Here is a 12485-nt window from a genome sequence, read left to right as displayed (position 1 = left end):
TACGCAGAGCCTGACGTGGGGCTCAAACTCACGAACCGTGAGATCATGACCTGAGCCAAAATCAAAAGCCAGACACTTAACCGACTGTGCCACCCAGGCGCCCCGCATTCCCACATTCGGAATGGACTACCGAAAGTGTCCTCTTCACAGGAGTGCAGAACTTAATATGGCCTCTATAAAGGCTGAGTATAAATTATTCTATTCATACGGCACAACTTTAAGAAAAAGAGAATCCAGATATTCCACACCCTTGATCACACCAACCTGGGTGGTGTGGTATGTGGAGACAGTGGCCTCTGGCTCTGCAGATACCCAACTCTTCCACTTCTGAAGCACTTCTTCAAAAATTACAAGAGATGTCTAGACTACTGCGATGAGTTAACCAACTCAAGAGGTAAATGCTGAATATTTATATTGAAAACATCCAGAATGGCCTCATGTTGCAGATAATCAATGAATAAAAAACAAGGAACAGACAGCGAAAAAACAAGTAATATCAACAAAATAATTCTTCGGAGACACAAATCTATAAAACCATAGGTTAAGTAAGTTGACTGATACATAATTATTTTTTGCTCTACCCTCTAAAAGAGCCCTGGCGCTGATGAGACAGAGGGCTTTTACTAAAGCCTCTCTCTGGCTGGGGACACTCCTCGCACACGCGGCCTTATATAGAAAGGGTGTGTCACCGAGGCCTGCAGGGACTTAGCTGCTGCCTCAGCAGCCAAGGCACTTCCCAGAGCTATGGCAAAGGGCAAGGCTCCCTGGGGATGAGGAATATGGATGGGGATTTGCCAAAGTTAACGAGGAACCCTCACGCTCAAGAATTACCCTCTTCTGCTCCAAATCAGGAGGTGTGGAGCTGATACACCGAGAAATGATTCAGGAAACAAATATTCGGACACTTAACACAGAGTGAATGTCAAAAGCAGTTTTTTTAAAATCAAGTATTGTATGTTTAAAGTGACTTCTCTCTCCTCTTCCTCCATTAATACATTTGCCACATGGAAGCTCACCTCGCCCTCTTGAAGAACTTCGACCTCTAGGAGCCCCCACCACTGTTCCTCCTCCTCCTCGTCCTGTCAATCGCAGGACAGCAGCACTATTAACAGACATGGAAAAGTTTCTCTGTCGAAAACAAAAACAAAAACGAAAAAAAAAGAAAGAAAAAAAAGATAAAACAGATAAAACTGCATGTTGCTTCACCCCATCTCCCATTCCAACTATAAAATGGCATCTAATTACTACAAACAATGGGAAACCATAACTACACCGCATGCTAAGATGATCCAAAACCTAATTTTACCTGAAAATCTCAAATTAACATTTCAGATCAACAAACACTGACAACCAATGCCTTATATCTTATTAGGTTCTGTGAGAAAATATTAAATAAACTCTAATCACTGTATGTATCCAGAAGCAGACGGGATAAATATGCACCATAATGAACTTGGTAGAAGAAATCCTGTTTGAAAAGATACTTTATTATTTTATTAAAAAATTTTTTCATGGTTTTTTTTTGATTTATTTAAATTTAACTTAGTTAACATACAATGTAGTATTGATTTCAGGAGCAGAACCCACTGATTCGGCACCTACATATGACACCCAGTGTTCATCCCAACAAGTGCCCTCCTTAATGCCCATCACCCATCTAGCACATCCCTTCCCCATCCACCTCCCCTCCAGCAACCCTCAGTTTATTCTCTGTATTTTAAGAGTCTCTTATGGTTTGCCTCCCTGTTTTTATCTTATTTTTCCTTCCCTTTCCCTATGCTCATCTGTTGTTTCTTAAATTCCACATGAGTGAAATTATATGGTATTTATCGTTCTCTGACTTATTTCACATGGCATAATACCCTCCAGTTCCATCCACACTGTTGCAAATGGCAAGATTTCATTCTTTTTTTGTTGCTGAGTAATACTGCATAGTGTGTGTGTGTGTGTGTGTGTGTGTGTGTGTGTGTGTGTACCACATCTTCTTTATCCATTCATCCATCGATGGACATTTGGGCCCTTTCCATACTTTGGCTATTGTTGACAACACTGCTATAAACATTGGGGTGCATGTGCCCCTTCAAAGCACTTCCTGTATCCTCTGACTTAATACCTAGTGTTGCAATTGCTGGGTCGTAGGGTAGTTCTATTTTTAATTTTTTGAGGAACCTCCATACTGTTTTCCATAGTGACTGCACCAGTTTGCATTCCCACTAACAATGCAAAAGGGTTCCCCTTTCTCCACATCCTCACCAACATCTATTGTTACCCGACTTGTTAATTTTAGCCATTCTCACCAGTGTGACATGGCATCTCATTGTGCTTTTGATTTGTATTTCTCTGATGCTGAGTGATGCTGAGCATCTTTTCATGTGTCTGTTAGTCATCTGGATGTCTTCCTTGGAAAAGTGTCTATTCATGTCTTCCGCCCATTTCTTCACTGGATTATACTCTACATAGAAAACCCGAAAGACTCCACCAGAAAGCCGCTAGAGCTAATATGTGAATTCAGTAAAGTCAAAGGATATAAAATCAACGTACAGAAATCGGTTGCATATCTATACACTAATAATGAAGCAGCAGAAAGAGAAATCAAGGAAATCAACCCCATTTACAATAGCACCAAAAACCATAAAATATAGGAGTAAACCTAACCAAGGAGGTAAAAGATCTGTATGCTGAAAACTATAGAAAGTTTATAAAAGAAATGGAAGAAGACACACAAAAAAATGGAAAATGTTTATTTATTTATTTTGAGAGAGAGAGAGACGGAGCACAAGCAGGGAAGAGGCAGAGAGAAGGAGAGAGAAAATCCCAAGAAGGCTCCCCACTATCAGCACAGAGCCTGGCTCGGGGCTCAATCTCATGAACCATGAGATCACAACCTGAGCCAAAATCAAGAAATGGATTCTTAACCAACTGAACCACCCAGATGCCCCTGAAAGGATTCTTTAACTAGTGAAAGGTAGAAACAAGAGATGGTCACCAAAAAGTCTGAATCAAGAGTAGCACGATAAAGAGAAAAATGATCATTTTTGCCTCATTCTGCTCACCAATGTGAATTAGTAGCACCAAGCATTATATAATAGAATGACAAGAATCATAAATAAAAGGGAAGGGCCAAATAAGAATCTACATAAACAAGATCAACCATCTTAATGGGGAGGGGAAGAGCATGCTTGAAAAAACCAAAATCCCAATTAGTCAGTCATTAGCCTGCATTTGCAACCACAGCCAATTTGGATAGGGTCAAAAACAATGGGATAGTAGTGAGTGGGAATCCTTCAAACAGGAAAGGGGAAGATAAAGGAACACTGGAAGCCTAGGAGCCAAAAAATATGTTTAGTTGACACTTCTGGATAAATGCAATACGTAGGCCTTAGGAAACAGTAAAACAAGAAGCAATTTTTAAAATCTTGAAAATGATCTATAAAATACAAAAATCCTGGGCATTTGAAGGAGAATTTTGCAAGGGAGTTTTAAACTCAGAAAATGTTGGAATATATCCTTACAGGAATACTTTCTGTATACTTAGAACCTAACAGACATTTATGCAAACACGCAGAGGTATGGCACAATGAAGAAAATGTAACTTGTGCATGGCTGCAGCTAAGGACCCTGCTAGTGGAAGGACAAGGAACAAGGCTTAAGAGTTTGGTTGAAGAGAATCTTGTGATTCAACTAATAATTAAAATCCAAATTGTGTTTCCACTGTGAAGTCCCCATCTGCAGTTTCAATTCAAAATCAACTGAAATGTGATTCTATACCTCTTCTAAGGAAATCAACATGCAACTGGTTAAAAAACTTCTTTCATTACTGAGTTTTTTAATTCTTTAATTTATTTTTGAGAGAGACAGAACGTGAGCAGGCAGGGGCAGACAGAGGGGGAGACACAGAAGCCAAAGCAGGCTCCAGACCCTGAGCTGTCAGCACAGAGCCCAACGCAGGGCTCGAACTCACAAACTGTTGAGATCATGACCTGAGCCGAAGTCAGACGCTTAACCGACTGAGCCATCCAGGCGCCCCCATTACTGAATTTTTTTGTTTTTTAATTTATGGGTCATTTTCTCATTACCTTCTTCATTAGTTATCTTTCTCAGAATTTTATTTATTACAATTTGTTCTGATAAATTTTAGAAATTTATAATGTAAGTAAGTTTTTTTCCTTTGAGTTTCATAGGTATACAAGCGTATAATCAAGTAACTTCAAAACTCAAGATTTAAGGTCTAATCAGTAACTAAAATTTACAGGATGATGCCCAACACTTATTTCAAGCTGTATGTTAAAAAACGTACCTAATAATAATTTTTAAAAAACTGGCTGAAACAAATGTGTCAACTTACCTTATAGCAAAGAGCACAGAGCAACCGGGGGAAGAAGTGCCTCTGGGAACACAATTAAGCAAGGTTATGATGTCCCAAAATCTAGATTAATATAATCTAATACTGGAATAACAGAGCTCCGGGGCACCTGGGTGGCTCAGTCAGTTAAGCCTCTAACTTCGGCTAAGGTCATGATCTCACAGTTCATGAGTTCAAGCACCATGTTGGGCTCTGTGCTGACAGCTCAGAGCTGGAGCCTGCTTCAGATTCTGTCTCCCTCTCTCTCTCTCTGCCTGTCCCATGCTCATGCTCTGTCTCTGTCTCTCTCAAAAATAAACATTAAAATTTATTTATTTTTTTTTTTTTTTTAAACAGAGCTCAGAGCTAACTTCACTAATTAATGCCAGGATCCCACGCAGGTGAACACATTACCAAACATGTATACAACTCAAATGTACCCATCAATAGAGTGCAGAGAAACTTGCATATACTTTCCTACACCCTCACACACTGCAGCTGAAAATGCAAACTTCTATCCTCTCTGGAAAGCAATTTCTGGAAGTTCTATATTTAAATGTCTATACCCTTTGGGGTGCCTGCGTGGCTCAGTCAGTTAAGCATCCGACTTCATGATTCCAGTTTGTGGGTTCGAGCCCTGTTTCAGGCTCTGTGCTGACAGCTCAGAGCCTGGATCCTGCTATGGATTCTGTGTCTCCCTCTCTCTCTCTGCTCCTCCCTGCTCACACTCTATGGCTCTCTCTCTCTCTCTCCCTCTCAAATAAATAAACATTAAAAAAAATTTTTTTGATGTCTATACCCTCTTACAGAATTCCTCTTGTAACACATGTGAAAACTCCCATAAGCAAAAAGACCTTTAACTGCAGTACTGTTGTAAAATTGAATTGGGGACCTCCTAAGTATCAACCAATGGGAGCAATTTAAAAATCATGAGGGGTGCCTGGCTGGCTCAGTCAGTAAGAGCATGAGGCTCCTGATCTTGGGATCATGTGTTCAAGCCCCATGTTAAGCACAGAGCTTTTAAAAAGAATTAAAAAAATCACGGCCATCTTCATGTGAGATTCTATGCAGTTGTTTTAAAAACTGAGGCAACTCTATCAGGTTGATCCATATGAAATTGCTAATATTCAACCACTTCTGACCCACAAAAACTGCAATTTCACATGATCAACTGAATGTATAAAGATAAAAGCACAGCTGTAGTAAAGAGCATGGAAAGGCCAGATTGCCTGAGACTGGCTTTTATTCCTTTAACCCACTTCTCAGAACCTCCTTCTCCTCATCTAGATAAAGTAGATAGGAACCATAGTACATCTACCTCCTGGGCCGCTGCCAGCACTTAACCCATTACGTGACAAGTGCTTAAAACAGTGTCTGACACATTAAAAGCCAAAGAAGTATTTGCTCTCATCTCAACAGACCCAAAGGCGAAAATAATGAAGTACAGAACTATGTGCATAGCATGCTGCATTTAGGTTTATGTGTTTTTTTACAGGCACAGATATTTAAGTAGGTGCAGATATATTAACCACCACTGAGAGGAAACACAAAATGGAAACAGTGGCTACTTCTGAGGAACAATATAAGTAGGCAGAATTAGGGTGACTCATAGAATAATTGCTTCCCACTATATGTGCTTTTTGAATTTTTCACATAAATACATGTTATTATCTATTCAAAAATGCATACATAATTTCCTTTGACATCACATAAATAAAATACAACAATGTATGGGGCGCCTGGGTGGCTCAGATGGTTAAGCATCTGACTTCTCAGGTCATAATCTCGCAGTTTGTGTGTTTGAGTCCCAGGCTGGGCTCTGTGCTGACAGCTCAGAGCCTGGAGCCTGCTTCAGATTCTGTGTCTCCCTCTCTCTCTCTCTGACCCTCCCCCACTCGCCCACTCCCAAAAATAAACAAACATTAAAAAAATAAACAAATAAAATACAACAATGTAAATTAGGTAGCAGCTATGTAAAAAGTCCCGCTTCTCAAACTGATAAATGTATTCAAGGGAAATGCCAAACCAAAATAGTGACCAGATTTCTGAGCATCAATTTTGTTTTTTTGTGTTTTTCTTAATAAATTTTTTTAATGTTGATTTTTGAGAGAGAGAGAGAGAAAGAGAGAAAGAAAGAGAGAAAGAGAGAGAGAGAGAGAGAGAGAGAGAGAGAGAAACAGCAAGCAGGGGAGGGGCAGAGAGACAGGGAGACATCATGACACAGTGTCATGACCCGAGCCCAAGTCAGACGCTTAAACAACTGAGCCACCCAGGTGCCCCTCAATTTTGTTTTAAGAAAATGTCATTCCAGGGTGCCTGGGTGGCCCAGTCAGTCAAGTGTCCAACTCTTGATTTTGGCTCAGTTCATGATCTCATGGTTCATGAGTTCGAGCCCTACATGAGGCTCTGCACTGACAGCATGGGGCCTGCTTGGGATTCTCTCTCTCTCTCTCTCTCTCTCTCTCTCTCTCTCTCTCTCTCTCTCTTCTCTCTGTCCTTTCTCACTCATTCTCTCTCAAAATACGTAAGTAAACTTAAAAAAAATTTTTCCAAGTTGTGTTTTAGAAATACACGCATCCATTCATTAATACAAAAAGATAATGCACAAAACTAACTTGCATTTTAAAGACATAAAATACCTATTTCAGGTAACTTCAAGAAATTTAACATATGCAACAAAAAGCTATTGTAGGTTATTAGAACTAATCACCTCCCCTATGAGGGTATGGGTGAAAAAACAATATGCAAAATTCTAGTCTTCAAAGATCTAAACAATCCCTGAAGGGAGTGCCTAACCATCAAAAGGACAACATCAAAATGCTAGTGAATCTTTTGCCTGCTTTAAGCACTGTCCTACTCCAGCATACTTTATAGACAAAGGATTCAAATAAGTTAAGTGTCAGGAATCCAAAATGATGTGTTTTAACTGAGTCCGGAAATGGACCCTGATGATCTTCTGTGGTTATCGTAATCATAATACCCAGACCATAGCACCTTAAGATAAACTTTTCCATTATAAAAGCAAAAGAAGATTTACTCCATTAGTCATTCCAGACATACTTTTGTTGTGTAGGTGTAGTGCAAACCTTACTTGACTCTTTTTCAAATTGTTAACCAACAGTTCCCAATAGCATTTTGTTGAATAATCTTTGATTTTTCAAATGATTTATTTGGCACTTACTAAATACTGATTTCTTAGAAGTGTTACAGGGTGTTTCTAGATGATTCAATTACTTATTCTATTGATTAAAAGTCTATCATGTTTTGGTAAACAGAAACAAGTCTTCCTCCCTACTTCTTAAAAAGCTTTTCTGGCCCATTTACATTTAACCTGTAAGAAATCTAGGAAATTATTATAAGAAAAAGAAAAAGAAAATATTAAAAGTATGTATAAATACATTTAAAAATTGGAAGATAATCACAGAAGATTAAAACTGGTTGGGGCGCCTGGGTGGCGCAGTCGGTTAAGCGTCCGACTTCAGCCAGGTCACGATCTCGCGGTCCGTGAGTTCGAGCCCCGCGTCAGGCTCTGGGCTGATGGCTCGGAGCCTGGAGCCTGTTTCTGATTCTGTGTCTCCCTCTCTCTCTGCCCCTCCCCCGTTCATGCTCTGTCTCTCTCTGTCCCAAAAATAAATAAACATTGAAAAAAAAAATTTTTTTTAAATAAATAAAATAAAACTGGTATACTAAGGCATTAAGTGCACTTTTAAAATTTTTTAAATTGAGAAATTAAAAATTAAAATTAAAAAAATTAAAATTTACAAAATTTAACAGGCAGGATTAGGGTGAGCTCACATAAGTAGTTACTAGAAAAAGACTACTATCCATAGAAAAATTGGCAAAGACAAGAACAAAACATTATATATGAACACAAACATTCAAAAAACTCTTCACTATACTGGGGAAAGATACACAAACTAAAACAATGGAAGAACATTTTTGCCGATTGTGCAGTGAATTTTTCAGTAAAAATACTCAATGTTTGAAGTGCAGAACAATGCATAGTGTATACCATTACGTGTATAAAAGGGGGAAGACATTTAAAAAAAATTTTTTTAATGACTGTTTATTTTTGAGGCAGAGAAAGACAAAGTATGAGCAGAGGAGGGACAGAGAGACAGGGAGACACAGAATCTGAAGCAGGCTCCAAGATGTCAGCACAGAGTCCAACGTGGGGCTCAAACCCATGAGCTGTGACATCATGACCTGAGCCAAAGTCGGACATTTAACAGACAGAGCCATCCAGGTGCCCAGGGGGAAGACATATTTAATATTTACTTGGAAAAATATACAATGAACTGCTAACACTTGCTGCTTTTGGGAAAGAGATGCTGGTGGCTGAGGGAAGTGATGGGAAAGCGATTTCCTATTACATGCTACTCAGTAGATTTTTATTTTGAAACCGTGTGACTTATGACTTATTCTTTATTCAAACAATAAATAAGTAAATAAATCTGAAAAAATAAAAATACTAAACATGGCAAAAGTACTAGAAAAATGCTATAGCTATGGCATCAGCAAAACAAGAAAGATCCTCATACAAAGCTTCTTAAAAGCAACTCAGCATATGGAACAATTTGGTGTTATTTCTGGACTTCTATTCCACTGACCTATAGGTCTATCCTCATACCACAGTTGTGATCCCTGTAGTTTTATAGTAAAGTTCTGAAATCGGGGAGTATGAATCTTCCAACTTTGATCTTTCTCAAAACTATTTTGACTATTTAGGGTCCCTTGCAATTCTGTACGAATTGTAGGACCAGCCTATCAATTTCTACCCCAAAACCCCTGTGATTTTGATGGAGACTGCACCGAGAGTAGATTGACTGGCAATATTAAGGGTTCCAAGGCTGAATGAACACTGATGGCTTCCCACTTATTTAGATCTTTTTTAATTTCTTTCAACAGTATTTTGTAGTTTTATGTAAAAGTCTTACATCCCCTTGGTTAAATCTGTAACTATGTACTTTATTGTTTTTGATGCTATTGTAAATGAAACTGTTTTCATAATTCCCTTTGCAGATTATGTCAATCCTGACCCCTACAACTGTGCTGAATTCATTTATTAGTGCTAATAGTTTTTTGTATGTGGATTCTTTAAGATATTCTACATGTAGGATCATGTCACCTGAAAATAGACACAGTTTTACTTCTTCTCTTCCTTCTTATTTTTTTAATGTTTCTTTATTTTTGAGAGAGAGCACAAGCAGGGCAGGGACAGAGAAAGGGAGACAGGATCTAAAGCAGGCTGTGCACTGATAACAGTGAGCCTGATGTGGGGCTCGAAATCGCAAACTGCGAGATCATGATCTGAGCTGGAGTTGGATGTTCAACTGACTGAGCCACCCAGGTGCCCCTTTACTCTTCCTTTTTAGAGGTCTCTTATGTCTTTTTCTAGCCTAAATGCTCTGGCACAATGTTGGATATCAGTAGTAAAAGCAGGTAACCTTGTCTTGTTCCCAATTTTAGGGGAAAAGTTTTCAGTCTTCCACAGCTGGGAATGAGGTTAGCTGTGGGTTTTTCATAAATGCCTTTAATCATGTTGAAGGTCCCTTCTATTACCTTCGCTGACAGTTTTATCAAGAAAAGTGATTAATTTTGTCAAACACTTTTTCTGTGCCAACTGAGATGATCAAGTGGTTTTTCCTTGGTTCGATTAATGTGGTATATTACATTGATTTTCCTTATGTTGCACCACGTTTGCATTCTGAGTATAAATTCCACTCGGTCATGGTGTATAATCCTTTTAATATGCTGTTGGATTCAGTCTGTATTGGTATATTTTGACAGCTAAAGATATACAAAGAAAACAAACTGCAATAAAACATACTAAATGTTAACAGTAATTATCATGTAATTATCTCTACATGATGAGTTTATGGGGGAGATTCTCTCCTTTATACTTTTCTGTATTTTCTACAATGAATATGAGTACCTTTTATTTTAAAACACGTAAGATTTTATTGATACAGAGTATATAAAGAAATTGTAAAATCACCATGAAAGACAAACCGAGTAAAACAATGGACAAATAACACAGGCAAATCAAAAACCATAATGACCATGAGCATATGAAAAGATGATCCAACTACTAGTTACTAGTGAGATACAAATTAAAAACAACTATCACAGCCAATGTTTTGGCCAAAATGTAAAAAACAAAAGCTGGGGGTTTGCATAAAAATGAGTCCTCTCATTTGCTGCAGGTAAGAGTGCAAAAGGGCTTAAAACACTACAGAAACAAATGTAGCAACACCTACATTACATTATCCACATCTGTGCATTTAAAAAAATGTAAAGAACCATGCACCAAAAACCAAAGAGGTGAAAAATCTGTACACTGAAAACTACAGAAAGCTTATGAAAGAAATTGAAGACACAAAAAAATGGAAAAATATTCCACGTTCTTGGATAGGGAGAACAAATATTGTTAAAATGTCAATACTACCCAAAGCACTCTACATAGTCAATGCAATACCTATCCAAATAACACCAACATTCTTCACAGAGCTAGAACAAACAATCCTAAAATTTGTACAGAACCAGAAAAGGTCCCGAATAGCCAAAGCAATCTTGAAAAAGAAAACCAAAGCTGAAGGCATCACAATCCTAGACTTCAAGCTGTATTACAAAAGCTAAACTCATCAAGACAATATGGTACTGGCACAAAAACAGACACTCAGATCAATGGAACAGAATAGAGAACCCACAAATGGACCCACAAACATACGGCCAACTAATCTTTGACAAAGCAGGAAAGAATATCCAATGGAATAAAGACAGTCTCTTCAGCAAGTGGTGCTGAATGAGATACCACCTCACACCTGTCAGGATGGCTAACATTAACAACTCAGGCAACAACAGATGTTGGAGAGGATGTGGAGAAAGAGGATCTCTTTTGCACTGCTGGGGGGAATGCAAATTGTTGCAGCCACTCTGGAAAACAGGATGGAGCTTCCTCAAAAAATTAAAAATAGAACTACCCTACGACCTAGGCATTTATCCACGGGATACAGCTGTGCTGTTTTGAAGGGGCACATGCACCCTAATGTTTGTAGCAGCACTATCGACAATAGCCAAAGTAAGGAAAGAGCCCAAATGTCCATTGATGGATGAATGGATAAAGAAGATGTGGTATATATATATACAATGGAGTATTATTCGGCAATCAAAAAGAATGAAATCTTGCCATTGGCAACTACATGGATGGAACTGGAGGGTATTATGCTAAGTGAAATTAGTCAGCCAGAGAAAGATAAATATCATATGACTTCACTCCTATGAGGAATTTAAGACACAGAACAGATAACATAAGGGAAGGGAAGCAAAACTAATATAAAAACAGGGAGGGGGACAAAACATAAGAGACTCTTAAATATAGAGAACAAACAGAGGGATGCTGGAGGGATTGTGGGAGGGGAGATGGGCTAAATGGGTAAGGGGCATTAAAGAATCTACTCCTGAAATCATTGTTGCACTAAATGCTAACTAACCTGGATATAAATTTTTAAAAAAGAAATATTTAAAAAAAAACACAAAGAAACAAAAATAAATAAAAAATAATTTAAAAAAATACAGAACCAAATCCAGCAATTCCAATTTTACAACACATGTTCTAAGAATGATTACTTTAGCATAATTTGCAACAGCAAAGTTTGAAAACAACCTACGTATCTAACCAAAAGAGACTGGAAAAACTCTGGATTTTCTCACTTAAGAAATACGAGGCAAGAGAGATGAACAAGCTAAAGCTTTGTGTATCAACATAGATAAATCTAAAATCCTGACTGGAAAAAAAAAAAGCAAGCTGCGGAATAAAAACTACAGTATGCTACCTTCAATACAAAATTCATAACCCTATAGGGGCACCCAGCTGGCTCAGTCAGTAGAGCACACAAGTCTTGATCTCAGGGTTGTGAGTTCAAGTCCCATGTTGAATGCAGAGATTACTTAAAAACAAACTCTAGGGGCACCTGGCTGGCTCAGTACATACAGCGTGTGACTCTCAATCTCAGGGCAGTGGCCCCACAATAAGTGCAGACATTACTTTCAAAGATATTTTTAAAATAATAATACAAATTTTTTTTAAATTTTATAGCCCTATAAAATGAAACTTTTATGGCAAGAGAATACACAAGCATGT

The 12485-nt window shown here is 38.2% G+C and overlaps 1 protein-coding gene across 6 annotated transcripts in view; it reads right to left on the bottom strand.

Moving 5' to 3' along the window:
- The window catches only part of GIGYF2 (GRB10 interacting GYF protein 2), a 158535-nt gene that overhangs the window by 88259 nt on the left and 57791 nt on the right, over positions 1-12485 (bottom strand). For 5 of the 6 annotated variants that reach the window (XM_045034629.1, XM_003991263.6, XM_006935693.5 and 2 more), the window contains one exon: positions 1017-1128. The exons of the other annotated variant lie outside the window; for it this stretch is intronic. In XM_045034629.1, the coding sequence (XP_044890564.1) occupies positions 1017-1128 (112 nt within the window). The remainder of the gene's footprint in view (positions 1-1016; positions 1129-12485) is intronic. 6 annotated transcript variants of the gene reach the window in all.

The sequence above is a fragment of the Felis catus genome, chromosome C1, assembly GCF_018350175.1.
Source record: "Felis catus isolate Fca126 chromosome C1, F.catus_Fca126_mat1.0, whole genome shotgun sequence".
Taxonomy (NCBI): domain Eukaryota; kingdom Metazoa; phylum Chordata; class Mammalia; order Carnivora; family Felidae; genus Felis; species Felis catus.
The sequence above is the reverse complement of the archived record's forward strand: the minus strand, read 5'-3'. Positions and strand labels throughout refer to the sequence as shown.